Here is a 27,036-nt window from a genome sequence, read left to right as displayed (position 1 = left end):
GGGATAATTGACTTTACCAAGTTACTACTATCCAATTACTGTAATTTCATCATTTCCAATCAAAGATTCCACTCTCACGTTTAAAAAGTCCAGTCATCTTATTTTATTTATCTCTTATCATAGCAATATTATGATAGAAATCTACATATATGAAAAATCTGAAAAGTCCAGTGATCTTATTTATTTATCTCTTATCATAATATATGTTACAATGTTATAATAGAAATCTACATATCTGAAAAATCTGAAAAGTCCAGTCATCTTATTCATTTATCTCTTATCATAGCAATGTAATAATAGAAATCTACATATTCTTCATCTATATTAATTACCATAAATATCAACTTACAATGGAATATAATCAATCAATCAATTCAATAAATTCATGACCAAACATAATACAAAATATCATCTCCTTAATACATTTCATACATCGAGGTCTGATAAAAAAACTTCACTCAATGAAGCTTAGTATTGGTCAAGATGATAATAATATTCATATGAACTTAATCAAACACTCATCTTTCTCACACCAATTTATTTCATTTTTAATTAAATAATTTTCATTATTGATGAGCCCGATGAATATTTTCGTTCACTGTCATCCACCATGAATGGATTTTGATTTTATCAACGTCTGTTTTTGACAGTTGAAAATATAATATTGAATGAAAAAGACTAAGAAATTGTCAAAAAACCACTGATTTATTGATAATTAGAAAGACCGGTTTCGGTTATTACACCATTGTCAATCTCTGATAAACTGAGATCTGAGTTTATCAGAGATTGACAATGGTGTAATAACCGAAACCGGTCTTTCTAATTATCAATAAATCAGTGTTTTTTGACAATTTCTTAGTCTTTTTCATTCAATATGAATAATTACCACAATATCAACTTCTCAACTACACAAAAAAAAAAATATATATATAATATACACCACAATAATTTTTAAACACTTTTCTCATTTTTTTATCTTCATCATTGTTTGTATTTGTCCTTGAGATGATCTCTTTACTTATTGTTTGGCCCTCGTATTCGCAGGAAAGCGGTTGGTGGGGAGAGTGGAGGAGGCGGTGGAGTGGGAGGAGGAGGAGGAGGAAGTGAGAGAGCTGTGAGAGCGACGCCTGATTGGAGTGAGACAGCTGTCAACGGAGATCATCTTTGGTCTCCCACATCGGCGTCTGGGGATTTCTGCTATGTTGGCGAGAATGAGTGCACGGTGAGTCAAACTAATAATTTATCTTTCAATAATACATTTTAATAGATAACTAGCAGGTAACCAGTGCTCCGAAAGGGTCCAATTAGAAACTTGACCTACTGAAACGTTGAAGAATTTGAAATAGGCCTAAATCATTCTCGGTAAATTGAGAATCTATTTGCAAAATATCAAGTTAATCAGTTCAATAGATCAGACGTGATGTTGTGTCATTCACAAATTACCTATCCCCTACCTGTATAAGCCAATTCTCTCCTTCATTATATTATTATAGACTTGCAGGTCAATCATTAATTTCAATTTTTCATGGTTTTTCAATAATCGAGCTGAATATGAAATAGTTATTTGTATATCTAGAGTGAAAAGTACGACTTTTTCTCCCTGAGGGAAAAAGTTTGAAGCCCGAGGCGAAGCCGAGGGCAACAATTTTCCTGAGGGAGAAAAAGTATTTTTTGCTCGTGATGTACACAACATTTTTCCTCCATCTACATTTTTTTATAGAAACTGCAAATTAAATCATTCTAATAACTTACGTATTGGTGACAATGTTTCCTAACAACATAACCTAAAAACTAAAACCTAAAAACCGGTCGTCTGATAGGCACTGCTGATTGCGCTATCTATCGGCCAAAGTTGTAACAATCATATCAGCTGAGCTACCAAAAATGGCTGACTCCAGATCACGCGGTTCAGATTTGAATTGCAGAATGCAGATCAAAAATATTTGTTGGCTGGTATTTTGAATAGAATAAAATATTTTAAAAATTGTATAAATTTTTATTGTCTACCAATATTAAGAATATAATATCATACAAACATATATTTCATGAGTTGATCAAATTTCTGGTTGTGGTATTGAATTCAGTTGACTCAATGACAGACACCTCTATTACGCTTTCTCATCTGAGCTTAGACCTTCTAACCTATTACCATGTAAGTTTTTTAAATAGAGATGCTTCCCATGTTATTCAAATGGAGTCACTTTTACTCCCTAGGGAGTTTTTCTGTTTTTTACTACCTAGAGCGAAAAAGTGACACTTTAGTATTATGTTTCAGGGAGTAAAGTAAGTACTTTAGACAGTAGGTGGAGGAAAAATTATTTGCAGCCTCATAGTTTATCAGAGATTATCATAAAATATGGGAGAAGTTTCAGTCTTTCAAGTTCAAAAAGGGGTCTACATACCCACTCTACTATAAGAGTACTATCACTATGCTTCTTGAATAATAAGCCCTTATGTGATGAAAAAACCTGTTTTTTTATTTTATTAGTGGGAATTGCAGGAATTATGAAAGTGCAGGTTCTTGAACATTTCAAGCTCAAATTTACCCAAACTACCAAAATCTTTTCTCCAAGTTCCAAGTTCGCGATAACGGAATAGGCGATCCAGTGGAAACAGTGATAGTAAATATTTTTGTGGCCTTGGTTCAGTTATGATGAAGGTTGCAAAAAATGAGAAAGAGTAAGGGAGAGGTAGAGTGAGAGAGAGGAGAGAGTCACGGAAGAGAGATAGATAGAGAGTGAGTGAGAGAGTAAGAGAGATAGATAGAGAGTGAGTGAGAGAGTATGAGGGACACGGAAGAGAGATAGATAGAGAGTGAGTGAGAGAGTCAGAGACACGGAAGAGAGATAGATAGAGAGTGAGTGAGAGAGTCAGAGACACGGAAGAGAGATAGATAGAGAGTGAGTGAGAGAGTCAGAGACACGGAAGAGAGATAGATAGAGAGTGAGTGAGAGTGTGAGAATGAGAAAGAGTGAATGAGAGAGTAAGTGAGAGAGGAAAAAGTGATAAGGCGTCTCGCTTACTAGACAGAATATTTGACAAGGACGCTCCGAGTTCAAAGCTGTGAATGTCAAGGTCATTATGGAGGCAACCATCTCATGATATTAGCACTTCCTACACACTCCCTCTACACTCATATTGTTCTATTACTTCTTGCTCAATATTTGTCCTCTTCTCCTAACTCTCACTCACTTCCTCTCATGTTTCTTTTATATTTGTTTTTCTCCGTCTCTTTTCCTCTGTCTTTATTCTGTATTCCGTTGTCTTTATTTTGGTTTGTCTTTCGGATCTCAAATTTTAGTATATTTCGCACCTAGAGCAGAAAATGATATTTTTCCGGCTCGAAATCGGTTTTCAAGTCCAAGGCCTTAGGCCGAGGACTAGAAAAGATTGAGAGCCGGAAAAACATTTTTGCACGTGGTGCGAATGATATTTTTCGCCACACTACAGGTATTGCTGACAAAATAAAGAATACTTGTTATCGTACCTATCTCTTTAGTGGTAGAAGATTTGCAGTCAGGATTTCAGATTCTTTTAAAATTTCACTTGGAATATCACGGGCGTCGTCATCTTCAAGCATTTTTGAAAATTCGGAATGCGCTAATCAACAATAAATAATTGAATAAAAATGGTTGCGAAGCGAATGCTGAACTAGTTTGATTCGAAATCATGGCGACTTCAGATAAGTGGACACTCGCCCGATCTAGCGGATGACTCATTAAATACGGACTTCCATGAGCGGCTGGAAAGTGACCACTTTCTGGCCTAGACCGGAAAAGAAACCCTTTTTGACGTCAGACGAGAGTCGTCTGCAAACAAGGTCTTTCAGATCTACATAGGGACTGAAAAACAGCTGATTTCTGTGCGGTGTGGCGAAAAATAGTTTTATTATTTTAAAAAGTATTATTTCAATTTATAAATGATTTTTTCTGTTTTGAATTGTAAATTGAGTGTGTAATTGAAGAATGTTGAAGTGGCACATAACCCAGCTATATTTGGACTGTTGTAAAAATGGTGGCATGCCAAATGACCGATTCTCATTTGGTAGATTATTTGGTAGAAAAGTTTAGTAGTTAGTAGCAAATGATCGAATCTCATCGGCTAGATGGGATATATATAAAAGCGAAATGGCACTCACTCACTGACTGACTGACTCACTCACTCACTCGCAAAACTAAAAATCTACCGGACCAAAAACGTTCCAATCTGGTAGGTATATTCAGTTGGCCCTTTAGAGGCGCACTAAGAAATCTTTTGGCAATATTTTAACTCTAAGGGTGGTTTTTAAGGGTTTAAAGTTCGTCTTTTAGCATGTATATTCTTCTTATTCTCTCAATTATAATTGAAAAATGTCCATACCATATGTTAATATAGAACTATAATCTAGAGAGAGTACCTCTTCGAAACAGTTGTTAACTGGTAACTAAATTAATAATTTTGTCAGGTTGGCATTAAGTTGAGTTGACTTTGTTAGGTTGGCACCAAGTTGAAGATTGAAATACATTTTTATCGCGGAAAAATTGATTAGGCATTGCTACTTCAATCACAGATATTCCTGGGAATATTATATTACTAGCCGTCAGGCTCACTTCGCTTGCCATATCCGTTTAGCCAGACGTTTAGTCTGGTCCCCCGACTGGATCGTCCTAACATATGATAAAAATGCTGATCTCATTCTTGAACGATCCAGTCGGGGGTCCAGGGGGCGGAGCCCCCGGCTAGACGGATATGGCGAGCGAAGCGAGCCTGACGGCTAGTCAACCATATGGGAAAGTATACTTTTCGACGTTTTGGGATTCGGTCAGATGGCACCCCACGGTAAAAATTAGAATTGGAAACGTTTTGGGCGTAAGCCTGTGGAACTTTTCTGTAAATTGGGTAACTCTGAATGATTTATTATCCATTATGTAATAAGAATACTTGAGAATGACATAGCCTCAACCTGTTTTATTTTAATTAGGAGCAATCAGCTTCGGTTGTTACACCATTATCTACAATAAACTGGATATATTGATACTAGTCTCTCATTCCTCAATAAACGAATTATCTATCATTTTATTATTCTACTGCAAATATTTTGGGAAGGCTACAGTATTCAGTATGAATTTCTTCCACAACATCAATCCCATCAAACCGCCAAAAATAAATCTTCTTTCTCAATCTCTGAAGAACCATCTCCGTTTCAACTCTGTTTTCGACATCGTTGTTCTCTGTCATCCTAATTCTTATTATTTTCTTCCTGTTTTCCTCTCCAATTGTTTGACCTACTTCTTTTTCCACTTCTGCTTATTCTTTCTCATCATTCTTCTTCTTCTTCATCCACTCCTCCTCCTCATCTTACTCCTCCTTCCTCTCCTTCTATTCCTCTGTCTCCTCCTCATCTTTTTCTCCTCCCTCTTCCTCCCCGTCCTTCTCCTGCTCATCCTTCTCTTTCTCCTCCCATTTATCCTTTCATCATCCGCTTCTTCCTCTTTCTCCTCCACCTGATCCTCTTTTTCTGCTTCCTCCTCCTCATCCTCATCTTTCTCCACCTTCTTCGGCTCCACCTTCTTCAACTCGTCCATCCCCTCATCCGCTTCCTCAACCACCTCCTTCTCCTCTACACGCTTATGTTTCTCCCCCCCCTCCTAATCTTCTTCTCCTACATCTCTTCAGTTTTGCCTCTTCCCACTGCCTCACTTATGAACTGCTTCTCTTCCCTTGAAATAATGCGATCGTGACCGAACTACGAAAATTCTGAAACTGATAAATTGTTATTGCTATTTATTTTCTTCTGTCACTGTTGTTCATTCTAAGTTCTAGCAGTTCTATGTGGGTTGGTTTCTTTCTGTGAAAAATAGCCCGAAAAATGAATTAGGCTTCAGATACTGTCGTTGGTGAGATGTAGTGATATTTATCTATAATGAAACACTGGAATGTTGCCTAAAAATATTAAAAATTTATTGAAAAACTATCAGGTAACCCGTGCTCCGCAAGGGTCTTTTTCAAAACTTGACAAACTGAAAACTTGACCGAGTGGAATCATGAAGAATTGTAAATAGGCCTGTTACCATCCTCGGTTAGTTAAGAATCGTTATGCGAAATTTCAAGTTAATCAGTCCAGTAGTTCAGACGTGATGATGCGTCAAACATAATTTTCCTATCCTGTACGCTCTTTCCTTAGCCAGTTTCTTTCTAAGCCAGTTCTTTCCTTTATTATAGTTCAGATAAAAAACATGTTTCAACATCTATGGTGTCATCTGCAGTGTGGAAATTATAGAAGATTAATTAGTCTGGTATTGAAGTTGTTTTAAACAGTACAGTTACGAGATATTGATAGAATGAGTAGACTATGAATGAAATATGAGAAAATTTGAAATTACCAGAACTCTAGTAATTCATTTTATTATTTATTTATTGCCTCATTATATTTTTAATAGCGATGATATTACATTTAGGGCCGGTTTCCGAGATCGGGATTTGGCAAAGTCATAGACTTTAAACTGCTGGAGTCAGAAAATTAGCTTTCCAAAACGGGGCGTAGTCACAGTTTTTATTTCCTCATTTCTAAAATTTTAAACGTTTCTCCTTGACGAAATTAAACATTTCTTAATAATTCAAAATAGCTGAAACTTTACACTATTTTCTCTTTATTCTATTTTGTGTTTAATTTTCTAGTTTTTTGATATTCAATTCAAACGTGACTATGACAATGACTGAGGAAATCCAATTTTCTGAATCCAGCTGTTTAAAGTCTAGGACTTAGCCAAATCCCGAGCTCGGAAACCGGCCCTAAAACGTTTTGGTATGAGTTGGAGGACCAACTCCATGAGATAGAAGCAATTTGCTCTGTCCAATGACAGACAAGCATAGCAAACCAATGGTAATCAGGTGCTGATTTTATAACGAGATCCGCCATTTTCCCCCTGATTAAAGCAGTTCCCATTCCAGCAACAACTTATCCTGAGGGGGAAAAGTTTGGAGAAACAAATGTGAACCAAAAAGGAAGATAACCAAAAAAGGGGAAAGAAAATTAGGGAAGAATAACTACAGTATCATGTTTCAGAGAGTGATATTTATTGAGGAAAATGTAGTTCGAGATTTTTTCGTTGTCTGTTGTAAAAACTGGTACTCTCCATTTATATTGAGACTCTCCATAATATTGACAGTTAAGTTCAATATAGTCTTCCATGTTAGTTTCAAGATGAAGACTTTCATCCTCGACTGGACAAGGACATGATATTTGAAAGAAAAAAATAGCGATATTGACTCATGTGTAAAAATTGACAGGTATTGCTTCTCTGTTGTAAAGAAGTGACATGTTTTTCATAAAGTGAACCTGGTGCCAGGTCTCATGGTAAGCAAGGTCAATAACCTCTGCTTCTAGATAGATAAAGAGAGGGAAAAAGAAGGAGAAAGACAAAGTTAGAAGGTGACAGAAGTGGGAGAAAGTGTGAATCATGGAAAACACTGAATTTATTCCATTTATTCATTCAATTTATTTTACATAACATTATAATCATAATATACTCCTGATTATGATCATGGAAGAATAACTGGGCTGAGCCTATACCATTCTTCTCCAAAATTTTAATAAAAAGTGATACTCTAAAGTGAGAAGAATATTTCAAAATGGTAGCTATTCAATTTGAAGAGAATTATAGCAAGGGATGAGGTGTAAAGAGAAGGGACTCTAGGAAGGTATCATGGGACATGGTGAAGGAGAAGAATATATATTATTCAAAGTATTTATTATTCAATTGTTTCAGTGTGCGAATTACTGTACATTGAAATATGGAAAGGGAAATATTTTGAGAGAAGAAAAATTTTGAAAAGTGAAAATTGGTAATGCAATGGAGAATTGTAATGTAATGAGATATGGAAAGGCGAAGTAAATAGAAAAGAGAAGTGTTAAGAGAGTGGAAGTAATGAGAAATACTGAGTAAAAGCGAGGAATGAGGTGTAATGTAGAGATGAGAGAAGGATTTCTTAAGAAGGAACTATGAGAAATAGTGGAAGAGATAAACACTTACTCATATCGTTTTGAAAACTTTCATCTTTGAACATTTGGGAGAGAGACAGTTTTGGTTTCAGTTTCTTGCCCTTTTCCCATCATATTGAAATATTAAATACATATTAAATCTTCTCTAAATCTAGAGAAGGGACTCTAGAAAGGAACTTTGAGAAATGATCAAAGAGAAGAATAATCATTATTTCCAATTTGTGATGTGCCCATCCACTAATTCAATTAATTACGCGAAATTGCGAATTACTGTATAAAAATTCGAAATAGATGAAGTTTTAAAAGAAGCTAAAATTGAAAAATGAAAAAATTGGTAATGCAGTGGATAAGTAAAATGTGATAAAAAATGGTAGAGAAAGGGAATATTCATGGATAAGAAAGACAGAGTAAGTGGAAGAGAGAAGTGGTAAGAAAGTGGAAATAATAAGGAATACTGAAAAAATAAAGGAATGAGGTATAATGTAGAAATGAGAGAAGGATTTCTTAAGAAGGAACCATGAGGAATAGTGGAAGAGATAAATAAATACTCAACTATATTGTTTTGGAAACTTGTATCTTTAAAAAGTTTGGGAAAGAGACAGTTTTGGTTTCAGTTTATTGCTCTTTTCCCATCATATTGTATTATTTCACAATTCGCGGCTCTGTTAATGAATATATAAATGAATAAGCATTTATATTCCCCAAAGCAACCCGTGCTATGCAAGGGTCTAAGTAAAAACTTGACAAACTTGTGTAAGTTTGTAGAGTAAATATTGATGTCATGGAACTTTTTTTTATTAACATGAAGTAGATTTTTTGACAATATTTATTTAGACGATGATTACAAAATCTCTCATTATATCTTAATCATAATAAAAAAATGGCATTATAAACCCGAAACATGTCATGACGAAATAATTTTAAAAAAGGGTATTCTGATTCATAGTTTTATTTATATTCAAAAGTATCCCTAAAGAAAAAAAGACTATCTCAATCATATCTCCTAGTAGAAAACGATATTCTCCTTTTCAATTAAAATAGACAGAAATCTTTACAAACCTGAATAAACTGTTCGCAAATGTCAAGTCAGCAAGATATTGAATTGAGCTGAAGACTCTTTATTGATAAATCTGCAGGTAACCTGTGCTCCCCAATGGTTCCATTAAGAACTTGACAAACTTGACCTACTAAGATCTTAAAGAATTTAAAATATGCCTATAACCATCCCTGGTAAATTATGAATCTATATGCAACATTTAAAGTTAATCAGTCCAGTAGTTCAGACGTGATGATGCCTCAATCATAACTTTTTTATCCCGTACGTGTATAAGCCAATTCTTTCCTTTATTTTATTATAGACTATCAGGTAACCCGTGCTCTGCAAGGGTCCATTTCTAAACTTGACAAACTGAAAACTAGACGTAATGAAATCTTGAAGAATTGAAAATATGCCTATAACGGTATAACCATCCTCGGCTGATCAAGAATCTATATAAGGAACATTTCAAAGTGAATCAGTCCAGTAGTTCAGACGTGATGATGCGTCAAACATAATTTTCCTATCCCGTACGTGTATATGCCTTTATTTGTATATATATATATATATATATATATATATATATTGATAGATACAATATCATTCTCAACTATGGGTGATTGGGAAATGAACAACAGACTTATACCATAGAGAAAAAATAGCGTAAGTAGATATCCCATGTTATAGGGAATTCATGTTGCAGCTTTTACTGTTATCTCAAGCCGATTACTGTCGATTATTGTCAATTTTTACTGTTTTGTTGGGGTGATAGTGTATGAACTTCACAATTTGAGAGACTACCAGCGTCACACAGCTGCATAGTATTGGAAAGAACGTGAACTATCGGCTTGGGATAACAGTAAAACTTGCGACATAAACGTCCTATACCATGGGATATCTACTTATGCTATCGTTTCTCTATACTTATACATTCGTTTCTTATAGTTTATTTCAGACTTGACTTTCCTTTATTATGGTATAGATTTATTCCTAGTTCAAACGATATTTGTATTTCCCTTTCCCTCGAGCATTATACACAAGTATAAGGTTCATAAGATTCACTTTTATTCACACATCCGTACACACTGCCGAGTTGAAACGAATCGTATCTCGGTTGAAACTTAGAGTAGCAACAGAAGGCTTGATTTGACTTTGGACTTGGGAATTGAGAAAACTTTCTTAATAACAGGATGGGACATTCCTGGGCCAAGTTCTATCCAACTCATGGGGACAGTGTTCACTGCTCACTGCTGTATTGTTTGCAAAGTCAATAAGTCAACAAAGTTATATTGCAGTAATTGACGAAATTTCCGGTCTCGAAAAGTTTCTAGGTGTGATGACTCTGGAGAGGAGTAAAGTTATTGGAAAGTTGTAACTTGTTTATTGATACCTTTCTAATGCCTGATAATCAACTGATATTACTAATGAAATATATTATTATTTAGAATAAGTAATTGACGAAATTTCCTGTTTTGAAAAGTTTCTAGGTGTGTTGACTTTGATAGGAGTAAAGTTATTGGGAAGTTGTAACTTGTTTATTGATACCTTTCTAATGCCTGATAATCAACTGATATTACTAATAAAATATATTATTATTGTGATAATTATCATAGACTGAAAATTCAACCAATACAAGCTATTAAAACAATGCAAAATGATTTCGAATCGCGTATTTCATTGGGTTTCATCACATTGAATCATCCAATTCATCATTAACACTAATAGTACACTAAGTAACACTATAGTAACACTACTCATTAAGCCTGATGATTAATTAATTGAAAATTCCTGTCACATTTATGTTTTGCGGTTTTCTTGAGCAAGGGGAAAAATTTCGACATATACATTTTTCTCATCCTATCCTCTTATATCTTCAATAACATGAACATTTTTCATATTTTGTATGCATAAAATGTAAATATATTCATATTAGTTGACATCAGAATATATTTCAAAATTTAATTATTGATCATCAGACTCATTTTAAGGATACAAGTGGACTTGAATTTTTCCTGTTTCTCTTTTCTAATTGACCGAGCGAAGTGAGGTCTAAGATTCAAGTCGACGGTTTGGCATTTCTCTTGATGTTTAAATGTTTATACGTTGCGCATTCACGGCGAAACGCGGTAATAGATTTTCATGAAATTTGACAGGTATGTTCCTTTTTTAATTGCGCGTCGACGTATATACAAGGTTTTTAGAAATTTTGCATTTCAAGGATAATATAAAAGGAAAAAGGAGCCTCCTTCATACGCCAATATTAGAGTAAAAATCAGACTATAGAATTATTCATCATAAATCAGCTGACAAGTGATTACACAGATGTGTGGAGAAGCCAGTCTATTGCTGTATTTCCATAAGGTCTATAGTTTCAATCAGGTACTTTTGGATGAGAATACTGCGTGAGGTCTACTGTTCACAGAACTACTAATAATCCAGTCGGTGAATGCCAAAAAATGAGAACGAATAATGCAATACCGGTTCCAGTAGTCACTATCCAATAGTATTCCACATTATTATTTTATCTTTTGAAAATTATCACAGCAAAAAGTGAATAATAATTTAATAGATAGAATATTGAAGTTATCAGAACCATTCATTGGATTAACAGCTTCGTTTCTTACACAATTGTCAAAACCATTTCATTTCATTTATTCATAGACAATAGATACAATGCAGGTAAAAACAACAGACATTCGCCCAAAACTGCTTCAAACCTTAATTTGGAATACACAGTCTAGAGGTTATGTAAATTATAACTCAATTCACACACTATTTTGAGTCCAAAAAATGTATCAATGACAAAAAACCAGAATATAATATGAAGTAGTAAGGAATAAGCGATACGATTGGTAGATGACTGACCTATTAAGGTAGACGACTGCCATTGGCCAAGACAAGCCACTCCCACAATTAGCGGTTCATTCAAACGTCACATAAATGGCGGTTCGTACATCATGCACAGTAATGGAATCAATCGGTTTGAATTTGATTGAATTAATTGTGGTTTGGGGATACGCTAAAGATAAAGATAAATAAGATCGAAAGAGAGAATAATTTTCGATATGTTGGAAGAAGATCAAAGTATTTTTCCTGTTATTTTCACTGGGTTCTCTTCAACCACGTTTTTCTTAAGACACGTTTACATCAGAGTTGTAAAACAAGATGTAGTTCACTTCGAAAAAGTTGTAGATTTTTCCTACAGAAAACAAGTTTAATGTTGCTGTGCTTTTAAAAAATTGACATCAAATTGCCGAAATTTGTTGAAATCTCAGTTAACAACTATGTTGTATACGTGGCTTTAGGAAGGTATGCACAAACAGTCAGGTCGATATGTGCATTCGACCTCGCTAGCGTTCTTCCATATCTATTTAGTCTATTTATAATATCTGTTTAGTCTCCAGTGGCACCAATGTTCATCGCAACTTTCTCTTTCTATTCGCACCTTTGCAGTATGATAAGAGAGGAAGAAGAATGTAAATAGAGAGGAGAAGATGATGAATGGAAAGGAAAAATAATATAGAAACGTTCATCCAGTTCGCATTTGAATTTGAGTTTGCATTACTCTAAATTTTGTAAAATTTTCAATTAATGGTAATGATTCATTCAAAGTATTAAGCCAACCTTCAAAATTTTCAAATCATTATTCCTGAACCGAAAATCAAGTGATGAAGCAGTGTGTCTTATTTATTTATTTACAATGCAAATAACACTAATGTATGAGCCACAAATGGCGACCACGTGTTCTCCTAAAATTTAAAAATTGTAGATTTCTGTTATTTGTTGCAACACGTGCTCTGAACATATTGTATTTAAGAATATGAACGCTCGAAGAGCTAGAATAATAAAAAGAACCGTTTCTCGAAACTATTGAGAATCCATTTGAATAGCCTACCTAGACAGACGCTGGGGTCATTATTCTTTTCAAAATAGTTTGAAACCAAAATCATTCTGTCATAGAAAATTGCTAACAATATATGATAACAGTAACGTCAGTCACAGACACGTTTACAATAGAAACCACATGGCCCACTGTGCTTTGTGTCAATCCTTGTATATATCTATAGCATAAGTTGATGGCAGGTAAATGAAGATTGTGAATAGCGATATAGATATATAGTTAGGAGAGAAGTAAATATAGATATGTAGTTTTCAATGTAACCACGTGGTCAGCATATGCTACAATTTTACCACGTGGTCAGCATATGAATATTATTGAAGCAATTATTTGATGATCAGTTATTTGAATGGTGATCACATAAAACGATAAACATGATATATGAGTAAATGTATTTATAAACTAGGGCATGAAATAGATTAGGCTATATGTATAAAGTATTCAACAAATATAATGTTATATAATAAATTATAATTCAATAATTATTATAAGCTAATTAAGTTAGTTGAATCCGAATTCATAGGCTAAGGACAAATTTGTAAATAGAATAAATTAGGTATATTTGATTGAAACATGTTGACAATGAGTATAAGAAACCTGCTTAATTGATTAAGTAGTAATTGATTGGTATCTTATTAATTTGATTTATTCAACTCGATTGTAATGATGTACTGTATGACATCGTATTCTGTTCATTTCATGTATTCATTATTGAAGTATTTGCCATATCAGATTTATAAGATTGATTACTGTATTAATCAAATCAATGCATTCAATTGTCAGTATCCAAACTTCAGAGTTTAAATATTGATAAAATATATGATATCATTTGTTTTAATTATGAAGGGGAGCCATATTTTAAAATGATATAACATAATAAACATTATAGTGAATTCAAATTGATATTTGAATCCAATTTGTAAGCAGAATATTAGGCTGAAGAGTTTGAGTGTAGGCGGAGCTAGAGGGCGAAGGGTGATGAGGGGAGGAAAATCGTGGTTCTAAACAGGCAGACCCTGTCTTGCAGGTTAGTTGCAGTTAGTTGCTGTGAGTGTCTTGGATTTTGGACAGTGTTCAGTGTAGGAGTGAGTTTTTGGTCTCAGACTTCAATTATCCTATAGGGAATTGACTGAGCCAGGTAAAGATTGTATTTAGAATTTTTAATTTTTCTCATTTCAAATCCACACCACCCCACCCTAAAAAGCCCAAATAAGTATATCAAATTTTATAGCATTATAGTAAAGAGCAAACTTAATTATTACTTCTTTTTAAATTCATATCTAAAGACACAATTTTAATTAACTTCCTGAAGCTTACAGTTGAAATTTTCTTCTAAGCACGAATAATAATTTTTTAAAGCAAGGCTCCCCTAATTATATTCATTCTTTAAAATTTATCAATTCTCTTATTTTTGACTATAATCATATTTTTAACTAGAGTTGTTCAATATTTTGATTTAATTACTTATTTTCCAAGTAACCTGTTAAAATAGGAACTGTTTGTTAAATTTTGTTGTATAAAATCAAACTTGAACTGTAATACTTTCGAAAACTCAATAATCTTGTATATTTTGAATCATTACTATACTTAAATCAATTTTATAAATTCTCTTAAATTTAAAGTTCAATAATAAATTCATAATTAACCTTTGTTTTGCCTTTCACTTCGTACATTCCCTTACACACGACCCTGATCTATCTATCTTTATCTTTTTCTTCAATACTATTATTAGTTCAGTGAGTGAAATATAAGTATCCACACAGTGAGTGAAATTATAGTAGAGTAATTATTTTATCAATTCATAGTAATTGATTTGCGCCGGGCAAAATACCATATAGAGTGAGGGAGTTCAAAACCACTCTAAACAAAGACCGACAGTGGAAAGAGTTCATGTAATAACATTGAAAGATAAAATAATGAGGTAGTCTCTATGCTATTTTTCTTCCAAATTTATAGGTCACAAAGTCCAAGATAAGGTTAGAATTTCACGTGTACAATTTTTATAAAATTTTGGTCCAAAATAACTATAAATTTTGAATTTAGATGGCTTAAATTAATAGAAATATTCCACTCAATTACCACTTTTAACGAATAATATTGAGTTATGTAAGAAATTTGGAATTTTATTCAAGAAACACAAACAGGTAAACACTAAATCCCAGATGAGTTACTGCGTTGATTCATAAACTTGAACTTTCGACAATTTAAACATTCTTTCAAAACTTTTGGAGAGAAATAGTACAGGCTCAGCCTAGCTTTTCCTCCAATGCCAAAACTATATTATGATTATGGTGTTTTGTACAATGAATGAATAAATAAATAATAAAATAAAATATACAACCTAGAATGATAAAATACATACTAGAATGATGTGTTAAGCCTAGAATGATATGATACAAACCTACAATAATAAGATACAATGAAGCAAGATACAGTACGAGGTGATACGAGGTTGATGAATAGTTGGTAAAATTGAAGAACGGTTGATGTTGAGTTGGGGGTAATATCGATTTTAATACGTCTACCTCACCCCCAATTCATGATGGTACAGAATAGGGTGAGGGAGGAATTGAAAATGGTTTTGGTGGCGGAGAGGGGCTCGGCAGGAATTGAAATTGTGTGACGCGATGTATTATTATTAGTCGAGTGGTATAAGGGGTCGAGGATCAAAAGAGAACGGGGCTCCCGGGGGGTTCCTGGATCCCCCCATTGACATATACACACCCACACATAAACGTACACACACTCACACAAGTGTATACTATTGACCTACACTCAGACCACAATTTGAACCCCCTTCACATAAGGGGCACCTGGGGAAACCAACCCCCCCAAAATGTGACCCCAGTTCATTATTTGTAGGTTAGTATGGGAGCTGACTGTGCGTCAATATGTGATATCAATGCAGCCTGGTTTTTGTTACCACAATTCAAATTCAAATGTATTTCAATGGAATTCTCGTAGAATATTGAAGTATGCTATTGATATTGCTAATGGATTTGCTGTATATTACAAATTCAAATTTGAATCGATGAGTTTATATTGAAATTTGATATTTAATTATTCACCACGTAATAAAACACTGGAGAACTATTTTCATGTATTATTACTATCAGTATTGTATGCATATTATGAAATAATGTGGACAACAAATTGAATTTTTCCCTGTGAAAATAATTTTCTCATCAGATATGAGAAGAGTAAAGGCATACTCGTTGTTCTTCTTTATTGATTCTTTATCACAAATGACAACGTATTGCCAGGTCTTTCAAGACCCATTGCACACTACATTATAATGGAAACAAATGAAAAAATTAACTGTTATATCCGGTATATCTGATTAAATATTAACTTTTCATTCTTGAAATTTATCCGCCGAGGAAATATATTCTTCAATGATTAAATAATAGATTTTCATGATTCCACGTTGCGGAGCTAGAGAAGGATAGCGCCATTCGCTTCGTCGAATCATCCTTCAAGGATAACAACACTAATATAATGTACATGAACTCTTTTATACTAATTTCAATGATTGATTTCATGTTTTATATGCATGATCTGAATTATTGATCTATGTTACTGCTGTAAATTGTATTGACGTTGTTGTGACACTGTGATTTTGACAATAAATGATTTGATTTGATTTGAAATAAGACAAGGAACAGTAATGTTAAAGAAATATTCTTCCATTCGGACCTCATCGTATAAGAAAATTCGATGAGAGGTAGGCTACTATTAAAAAAACATAAAATTCTACAATAATTTCCACCTGTACCGAAATTAATTCCCAAAAACATAATTTATTTTTAAACATTTTAAAAAACTCTAAAACATTCCATATTATTGTTATTGGAGAAAAAACTAGGCTGAGCCTGTACTATTTTTAACCCAAAATTTTGAAAGAATGTTTATGTTGTCCGAAGGTTAAGTCTATGAAATCACAAACTGCTTCGTCACTTGATTTTTGTTCCAGGAATTAATAATAATTATTTGAGAATTTTGAAGGTTGACTTAATACTTTAGATAAATAATATATTACAAATAATGTCAGAAATCTCTCGAATCACCACCAACTGAAAATTTTACAAAATTTAGAGTCAGAAAAAATAATAGAGCTTGATGGTGGAAGAAAAACAGACGATCGTGAAAAACTGCTCGTGTCAATTATATCCTCGTGTGCTAGTGTGAAAACAGTGGAAAACTGAAGAGGTTTTCCCAGAAATTTCCCAGCTTAACCGACGCGTGGTGGAGCAATCGCCTCCAGGCCTTCGCTTAACAAGACACACGACAGCCTTGGCAACGTGACGTGAATTTTCCGACCCGAAGAAATTTTCCGACCTGTTTGACTGACTCCGTCAACCCGCAGGCTGAGACGGAGACAATTATTGCAGCAGCTGGAAAAACTATGGAGAGTTTTCCGATAACTGGTGGAAAACATGGTTACAAGACAGTGGGAAATTCTTGGTAACGTTTTTCGTTATCAATAATTCTATTACAACTGTAATTTGTAATGTCACCCTTTCCCGGTCTCAGACTTCAATTATCCTATAGGGAATTGACTGAGCCAGGTAAAGATTGTATTTAGAATTTTTAATTTTTCTCATTTCAAATCCACACCACCCCACCCTAAAAAGCCCAAATAAGTATATCAAATTTTATAGCATTATAGTAAAGAGCAAACTTAATTATTACTTCTTTTTAAATTCATATCTAAAGACACAATTTTAATTAACTTCCTGAAGCTTACAGTTGAAATTTTCTTCTAAGCACGAATAATAATTTTTTAAAGCAAGGCTCCCTAATTATATTCATTCTTTAAAATTTATCAATTCCCTTATTTTTGACTATAATCATATTTTTAACTAGAGTTGTTCAATATTTTGATTTAATTACTTATTTTCCAAGTAACCTGTTAAAATAGGAACTGTTTGTTAAATTTTGTTGTATAAAATCAAACTTGAACTGTAATACTTTCGAAAACTCAATAATCTTGTATATTTTAAATCATTACTATACTTAAATCAATTTTATAAATTCTCTTAAATTTAAAGTTCAATAATAAATTCATAATTAACCTTTGTTTTGCCTTTCACTTCGTACATTCCCTTACACACGACCCTGATCTATCTATCTTTATCTTTTTCTTCAATACTATTATTAGTTCAGTGAGTGAAATATAAGTATCCACACAGTGAGTGAAATTATAGTAGAGTAATTATTTTATCAATTCATAGTAATTGATTTGCGCCGGGCAAAATACCATATAGAGTGAGGGAGTTCAAAACCCACTCTAAACAAAGACCGACAGTGGAAAGAGTTCATGTAATAACATTGAAAGATAAAATAATGAGGTAGTCTCTATGCTATTTTTCTTCCAAATTCATAGGTCACAAAGTCCAAGATAAGGTTAGAATTTCACGTGTACAATTTTTATAAAATTTTGGTCCAAAATAACTATAAATTTTGAATTTAGATGGCTTAAATTGATAAATTAATTAGAAATATTCCACTCAATTACCACTTTTAACGAATAATATTGAGTTATGTAAGAAATTTGGAATTATTCAAGAAACACAATTAGGTAAACACTAAATCCCAGGTGAGTTACTGCGTTGATTCATAAACTTGAACTTTCGACAATTTAAACATTCTTTCAAAACTTTTGGAGAGAAATAGTACAGGCTCAGCCTAGCTTTTCCTCCAATGCCAAAACTATATTATGATAATGGTGTTTTGTACAATGAATGAATAAATAAATAATAAAATAAAATATACAACCTAGAATGATAAAATACATACTAGAATGATGTGTTAAGCCTAGAATGATATGATACAAACCTACAATAATAAGATACAATGAAGCAAGATACAGTACGAGGTGATACGAGGTTGATGAATAGTTGGTAAAATTGAAGAACGGTGATGTTGAGTTGGGGGTAATATCGATTTTAATACGTCTACCTCACCCCCAATTCATGATGGTACAGAATAGGGTGAGGGAGGAATTGAAAATGGTTTTGGTGCGGAGAGGGGCTCGGCAGGAATTGAAATTGTGTGACGCGATGTATTATTATTAGTCGAGTGGTATAAGGGTCGAGGATCAAAAGAGAACGGGGCTCCCGGGGGGTTCCTGGATCCCCCCATTGACATATACACACCCACACATAAACGTACACACACTCACACAAGTGTATACTATGACCTACACTCAGACCACAATTTGAACCCCCTTCACATAAGGGGCACCTGGGGAAACCAACCCCCCAAAATGTGACCCCAGTTCATTATTTGTAGGTTAGTATGGGAGCTGACTGTGAGTCAATATGTGATATCAATACAGGCTGGTTTTTGTTACCACAATTCAAATTCAAATGTATTTCAATGGAATTCTCGTAGAATATTGAAGTATGCTATTGATGTTGCTAATGGATTTGCTGTATATTACAAATTCAAATTTGAATCGATGAGTCTATATTGAAATTTGATATTTAATTATTCACCACGTTATAAAACACTGGAGAACTATTTTCATGTATTATTACTATCAGTATTGTATGCATATTATGAAATAATGTGGACAACAAATTGAATTTTTCCCTGTGAAAATAATTTTCTCATCAGATATGAGAAGAGTAAAGGCATACTCGTTGTTCTTCTTTATTGATTCTTTATCACAAATGACAACGTATTGCCAGGTCTTTCAAGACCCATTGCACACTACATTATAATGGAAACAAATGAAAAAATTAACTGTTATATCCGGTATATCTGATTAAATATTAACTTTTCATTCTTGAAATTTATCCGCCGAGGAAATATATTCTTCAATGATTAAATAATAGATTTCATGATTCCACGTTGCGGAGCTAGAGAAGGATAGCGCCATTCGCTTCGTCGAATCATCCTTCAAGGATAACAACACTAATATAATGTACATGAACTCTTTTATACTAATTTCAATGATTGATTTCATGTTTTATATGCATGATCTGAATTATTGATCTATGTTACTGCTGTAAATTGTATTGACGTTGTTGTGACACTGTGATTTTGACAATAAATGATTTGATTTGATTTGAAATAAGACAAGGAACAGTAATGTTAAAGAAATATTCTTCCATTCGGACCTCATCGTATAAGAAAATTCGATGAGAGGTAGGCTACTATTAAAAAAACATAAAATTCTACAATAATTTCCACCTGTACCGAAATTAATTCCCAAAAACATAATTTATTTTTAAACATTTTAAAAAACTCTAAAACATTCCATATTATTGTTATTGGAGAAAAAACTAGGCTGAGCCTGTACTATTTTTAACCCAAAATTTTGAAAGAATGTTTATGTTGTCCGAAGGTTAAGTCTATGAAATCACAAACTGCTTCGTCACTTGATTTTTGTTCCAGGAATTAATAATAATTATTTGAGAATTTTGAAGGTTGACTTAATACATACTTTAGATAAATAATATATTACAAATAATGTCAGAAATCTCTCGAATCACCACCAACTGAAAATTTCACAAAATTTAGAGTCAGAAAAAATAATAGAGCTTGATGGTGGAAGAAAAACAGACGATCGTGAAAAACTGCTCGTGTCAATTATATCCTCGTGTGCTAGTGTGAAAACAGTGGAAAACTGAAGAGGTTTTCCCAGAAATTTCCCAGCTTAACCGACGCGTGGTGGAGCAATCGCCTCCAGGCCTTCGCTTAACAAGACACACGACAGCCTTGGCAACGTGACGTGAATTTTCCGACCCGAAGAAATTTTCCGACCTGTTTGACTGACTCCGTCAACCCGCAGGCTGAGACGGAGACAATTATTGCAGCAGCTGGAAAAACTATGGAGAGTTTTCCGATAACTGGTGGAAAACATGGTTACAAGACAGTGGGAAATTCTTGGTAACGTTTTTCGTTATCAATAATTCTATTACAACTGTAATTTGTAATGTCACCCTTTCCCGAACTCAGATATCAAACCAATGAAAGCTAAAAATTCTGTGATGGGATAGAAACACAAAAAATTATTGTCTAGTTTACTTCTCTACTGGGAAATCTTCCTCATAGAACTTCTTTGACTACAGTGTTTTGTTTACTTAAATTTATATTTTCAAAATATTTAAGAGTTTTGAACCTGTGATCTCTCGGCAATTTTTATCTATTCTACTCTCTCAGTCCTCTCTCTCTTCTTGTTCTCTGCATGATACATAATCTTTATTAAAGTCTACGTTTTTATTCAATCTCTAATTTACTAATTTATCCTCTCTCCTGATACTTTTTTGTTCATCTGAAAATAATGTTATTCCAAATCATCCATACCTTCTAATCAAATCTAATATTTCTCTTATCAAAAATCCAGTATTACTATAGGTTGTCAAAATGTCATGACTGAAAATTATTCACCTTCGAATACCTTTTAGAAAACTGACGTAAACTGGGGACTGGAGGGAATCGGTCTTTATTTTCTGTTGTTATATTATTAAAATAAAAGTTTTGTTTTTAATAAGGACATGTTTTTGACTCAATCTATTTATTAGAACAGTCACAAACACGATATTTGGAAAGAGAAACAGGCAATTGCCCAAAACTTCTTCAATTCCTTGATTTTGGCACATAAATAGTCCAAAGTGAGGTTAAGTTTAAAATTTCTGTTTTCACCAAAGATTAACCCTCAGAGAATGCGTATTCGAAATATGACTGATGAATTTTGAATTTCGAAGGGTTGTTCGAAAATTTATTGAAGAATAAAGATACCGGGTTTGTTTGTTACACCATTTCTAGGGTTGTGTGGCAGAGAGGACCAGGAGTCCTAACTCCGCCCTAATAAAGGCAAATAATCAATCAATCAATCATTTTATATATCTGATAATAGTCCTTGTAATATTCATAGTACAATTATAGTTCGATGTGTAGATTTAGAGTATCGTAAGAATACCCTAGAAAAAACTATATAGTTTAGTTCATTTGAGTATTTTTATTTTGAAATTCAAATTCAAATTTATATGTAATGAAAAACAATTTCCACTAATTCCACCATGGTCCTGTACCAAATAAAACTGTAGAATTTGACGATATATTATGTTTGTTTTTTCATTAATTTCCACAAATAATAAAACACAGAGAAATACCTTACATCAAATAATAATAATAATGAATATGAAGTGAAGAATATGAATAATATTGGAGTTTTTTTTAGAATAACTTTATTTATTTAGTTATTTATTTATTAAGTCTCATTTATCAAGTTATATTGTAACGTTTTTGTTCCTCTACGGTGATACCATGATTATTTCTGGAATGTCCGCTCAACTGCGATATTGTATTCAACTTCGATCCAAAGGTCAGTTTTCCATGCATTTATTTGGTTCACATTCACTACAATTGTTATATTTTGCAGTGTAGCATCATAATTTCAACACTGAACTTCCATGAGTAGCCTAGGTACAGACTGTTGTGAATGAGAAATTTCCATTCTATACTAGCTTTGATTTTTCAGTGAGTTGAAGAAGGATTCTGTTCCACATTGAAGAAATTTTATACTGAATGATGTTGTAGTAAGTATTTGAATGATAGCTTCATTTATGGGCATTTAAATCAAATAAGATTATTTTTATAGGCATTCAAATCAAATAAGATAGTTTATTCACTCGAAACATACAAAATATAGTAAAAGTGAACAAGTTAACACTCACAAAACGTTTGGACAATTCTCCTAAGATATTAGCAGCATAAGAGGCACTGCTATAGAACATTATGCACAGCATAAGAGAACAAGGAAGTTTTGGGCAATTGCCTGTTTCTCTTTCCAAATATCGTGTTTGTGACTGTTCTAATAAATAAAAAACACTCTGCGCAAGAGATCCGAGAACTCTTTTGTTGTTTTTAAGAGAGGAATAATATCTGTCAGCAGTGATTGTATGAAAAGCACTGATGTTATATATGAGGAAAATATTAGTTTCAAGTGAAATTAATTACATGAATATAACGACGAATTCATTCTAAATTCCCAATATGAAACAATACTTGTAACGAAAACTGTTTCATTCTGTAGTCAATTTACAACAGTAAAATTATTACGAGATTCATTTTGAGAGATGGTTTGGAAATTGTACCATTCAAGGTTTTCCACGGAAAATTTTATTCGTTTTTCCAAGCACGTCCCACTAACAGAGGAGGTTCCTACAGTTAACTGATATGAGCATCCTTGGAGTAATGTTCCTTCTCCTTCCATCTTGGTTTATCATGACTCTTTCTTACTCAGTCACTTTGTCCTTTGTCTCTTCCACTTTCTCTTCCTTCCTTTGTTACTCTCTCCCGTTCGCTCTGTTCTTATTGCTTATTCTCCAGTTTCAAGTATCCTGAGAGGCATTCCCTTAATTTCCCGTAGGTTTCTCTCTGTTCAAACCTCTTCTCCTTCTTCTTCTTCTTTTTCTTCAACATCTTCTTATTTTCCTTCATCTACGTCTTCTCATGCCTTATTATTCTCCTCCGACTAACGATAATGGCGTTCGTCGTATCTTCCGAAAACTTTCATTCAAAAGATTTCCTCCTTCTCCTCGTCCTCCTCCTCATCCTCCTCCTCCTCCTCCTCCTCCTCATCCTCCTCATCCTCCTCCTCCTCCTCCCCCTCATCCTCCTCCTCCTCTTCCTCCTCATCCTCTACACCTTCTCCACTACCACCTCGACCACTTCTCCTCCTTTTCATAATCTTCCTTCTCCTCCATCTCCTTTCCCTCCTATCCTTGCAACTCCATAGAATTCCATTCCTGAATCACAATGAAATGAAGGTGAATTTATCACTGTAATACATTTTGAAATATTCCAATTTAGATAGCTGACATGTCGGATGGTATTTCCATTTGCAGTAGTTTTCTTGTTCAGAATTATTAGAATTTTCTGATGAAATGTCAATTTCAGTTTGAATTATATGGTTGTAAATTATTGTCAACTGATATCAATTTGAATTTGAATGTTTTCCTTAATGTATACTGGTAAAGCTTTATAATAAGCTTTTCAATAAGCTTCTCTGGTTCGAGATTTGTTCTTCATTTGCAGAATTATTTATATTAATAAGGTCTTAATAGAACTAGTTAAGACTCTTACGAAATTTCCGAATTTCCAAATTGTGTTGCCGACAAGAAATCTAGAATATTATTTATTTGTAATGACTTTACTTTCCTTGCCCTATTACCATAGGTAAGGAAGTATTGCTTTCCATAAAATATCAAGGTACCCGAAATTCATGTTTTCTATACGTTTCATTACTTTCCTTGCCTAATTACCATGGGTAAGGAAAGTATTGCTTTCTGAAAAAAATTAAGGTACCCCAATTTCTAAATTTCTATACGTTTCAAGGTCCCCTGAGTCCAAAAAAGTGGTATTTGGGTATTGGTCTGTATGTGTGTGTGTGTGTGTGTGTGTGTGTGTGTGTGTGTGTGTGTGTGTGTGTGTGTGTGTGTGTGTGTGTGTGTATATGAGTGTATGTGCGTCTGTGTACACGATATCTCATCTCCCAGTTAACGGAATGACTTGAAATTTGGAACGTAAGGTCCTTCCACTAAGAGGATCCGACACGAATAATTTCGATCAAATAAAATCCAAGATGGCGGCTAAAATGGCGAAAAAGTTGTCAAAAACAGGGTTTTTCGCGTTTTTCTCGAAAACGGCTCCAACGATTTCGATCAAATTCATACCTGAAATAGTCATTGATAAGCTCTATCAACTGCAACAAGTCCCATATCTGTAAAAATTCCAGGAACTCCGCTCCATCTTGTCACGTTATTTTTTTATAGTTAAATAACGATTAGCCTCCTGCTTGGCATCAATCGGTAGAGCATGAAATATTTTAATAATTATAAACAAAAGGTCGTGGTTTTTTATAGGATACAGTCTCATAAAAATCTTGATAGGCCCAGATATGAGCTTCCACAATAATTCTGATAATTCATTAAAAAAATATATATAATACTTATCCTATAGTATTGAGGAATTAAAATAAATCGTACACCATAAACAATTTGATACAACAAATATCTCAAAAAATAAATCAGAGCAAAAATATATAGAGCGACAAAAAATATATAATATAAGATAAAACAATTATCGAAATCAATAAAATATCACAGGCTAATACTATTCTTTAAATTTTATAGCACGAAACGTTACCATGTGCTTTCATTTTTATGATCATATGCATTTATTTGCATGTAGCTGCGATATCAGCTTGCTAATACTTGTCGACTTGGACAATTCTATTTGAATAGATTTTTAGGTCAGCATGATAAATTGACAAACTAGTAATCCCAATATATATATATATATAATATATATATATATATATATATATATATATATATATATATATATTAAATTCTATAGTTTCTAATAGATTTCTTTGTAATAAATATATATTTTATCTCAGGGTGCGAGATTCGGCACCTGAAGGAATAAATAGAGCAATTCATCTAGTGAATCAGAGCTACATTAAACTATCGCAAATTATATTGCAGAAATTAATGATCATATGAATATTGTATTAACAGCCTAGATCTTAGACTTCTTTGATTGATAGATCTTCTGATATGTGGATTGATTCGTTATTATCTAATAAAATACCTTTTATACTATATTTACTTGCGCAAGTATTTTTACCAAATTCTTAATTTATAAGAAACCCTTTCGACGAGCTAGCTTTGATTCTTATGTAATTTCGAAGCACTGAGGGCGCCCTATCACTATTTCAATATTTTTCACTCACGTGTCGGAATTTTCTTATGAGCTGCTGATGTCGATCCAACTCCTGGTGGTCCTGGATTATTGTAGCTGGAGTCGTGTCTTCCAAGGGGTTACAAAATTATTTAAAAATGACTTTTGCTTTATAAGAGCATCACAAAGTCTTATAAGAAATTTAGTAATTCAATTTAACTTTAAATTATTACAAGGTACTACGCTCTATAATTTTTGGTGACCTCTCATGGTGGTAGTTGGCAGGCGAGTGTCGTTCTCGTTTCTCAATTTTACAATTCTCATTTCCGATTTCTAAATTTGCATAAAATTTGAATATTCTATTCCTCCGCCATTCAAGGCTCAAATAGACCGTACTAAAATATTAAGTTATTACTTATGTTGTATATTTAATAATTTCTTTGCCTTCGGGCCATATCCAAAACATAGACTATACAACAATTTTTTATAAATTCTTATTATTTGTAGAAATATATACAAATATTTTTGAATCGGCTCACTATTGCCGCCTATCAATTGCCACTATTTGATTGGTGCATGCAAATTATTACAGTATTCATGCGCCCAGTAACCTCCTACTTCCTTAATACATTTAATTATATTTGTTGTGTTTTTAAATATGCTCTTTACATGCTAAGTAATTTTTTATAGATTATTAGTTGTTTCATACATTACAATAATTAGCCACGTGAGACTTTTAGTTCCTCAAATTGCATACTGTTTTGCCACAATAAATTTCTGCCAAGGTGTTTGGTCAGATTCTACGTTGTATGGCTCGGTCGATCGTTAGGTCGCCGATCAGTAAATATTTATGCCTAACCTCAATTTTCAATATTTTATATAATATTATATATTATCAAAATTTATTTCCATTCCTCTTAGGCTGTTGTACAGTTTAGCCAGGACGTCTGATATTATCTAATCTTTACGTTATCTCTTTGGCGATATTAGCCAATTACTTCACTTAGACCTATAAATATTTCAACTAGGGATTTTTATTTATCAATCCAAATTAAATATGTTACAATCTATGCAAAGTTTGATTTTGGATTTTCAATTATTAGCCTTCATATACAATTTAAACGAAAAATTTCAAATGGAAAAGATTGAGCATGAAAATCTCTGCAATTAATGTTCAGTAACATTCCCACCTAAAATTGAAAATAAGCCTGAAATCCGAGAAAATGTGGTTATTAAATTGCAAACTGTTAGTTCTATTAAATCATTCACTACGAAGAGATAACAGACCTCGTGTGTTTCCAGCGTTATTGACCTATCACCAGCTATCTCATATCTTTGAGTAGTAGACTTGTGGTCGCGAGTACACTAGCGTTCGGTAACGTCTTTCCTTCATAACGGCAAGGAAAGTTGTGTGAGTGC

General features: G+C 33.3%; 1 protein-coding gene across 1 annotated transcript in view; it reads left to right on the top strand.

The window, feature by feature from the left end:
- The window catches only part of LOC120353823 (eye-specific diacylglycerol kinase-like), a 244,003-nt gene that overhangs the window by 18,542 nt on the left and 198,425 nt on the right, over positions 1–27,036 (top strand). Inside the window, 1 exon segment of the mRNA XM_039438897.1 lies at positions 1,045–1,222. Coding sequence (XP_039294831.1) covers positions 1,045–1,222 — 178 coding nt within the window.

Source organism: Nilaparvata lugens, chromosome 12 (genome assembly GCF_014356525.2).
Source record: "Nilaparvata lugens isolate BPH chromosome 12, ASM1435652v1, whole genome shotgun sequence".
Classification (NCBI taxonomy): Eukaryota; Metazoa; Arthropoda; class Insecta; order Hemiptera; family Delphacidae; genus Nilaparvata; species Nilaparvata lugens.
Note: the sequence above shows the minus strand (reverse complement) of the source record. Positions and strands in the feature narration are given on the sequence as shown.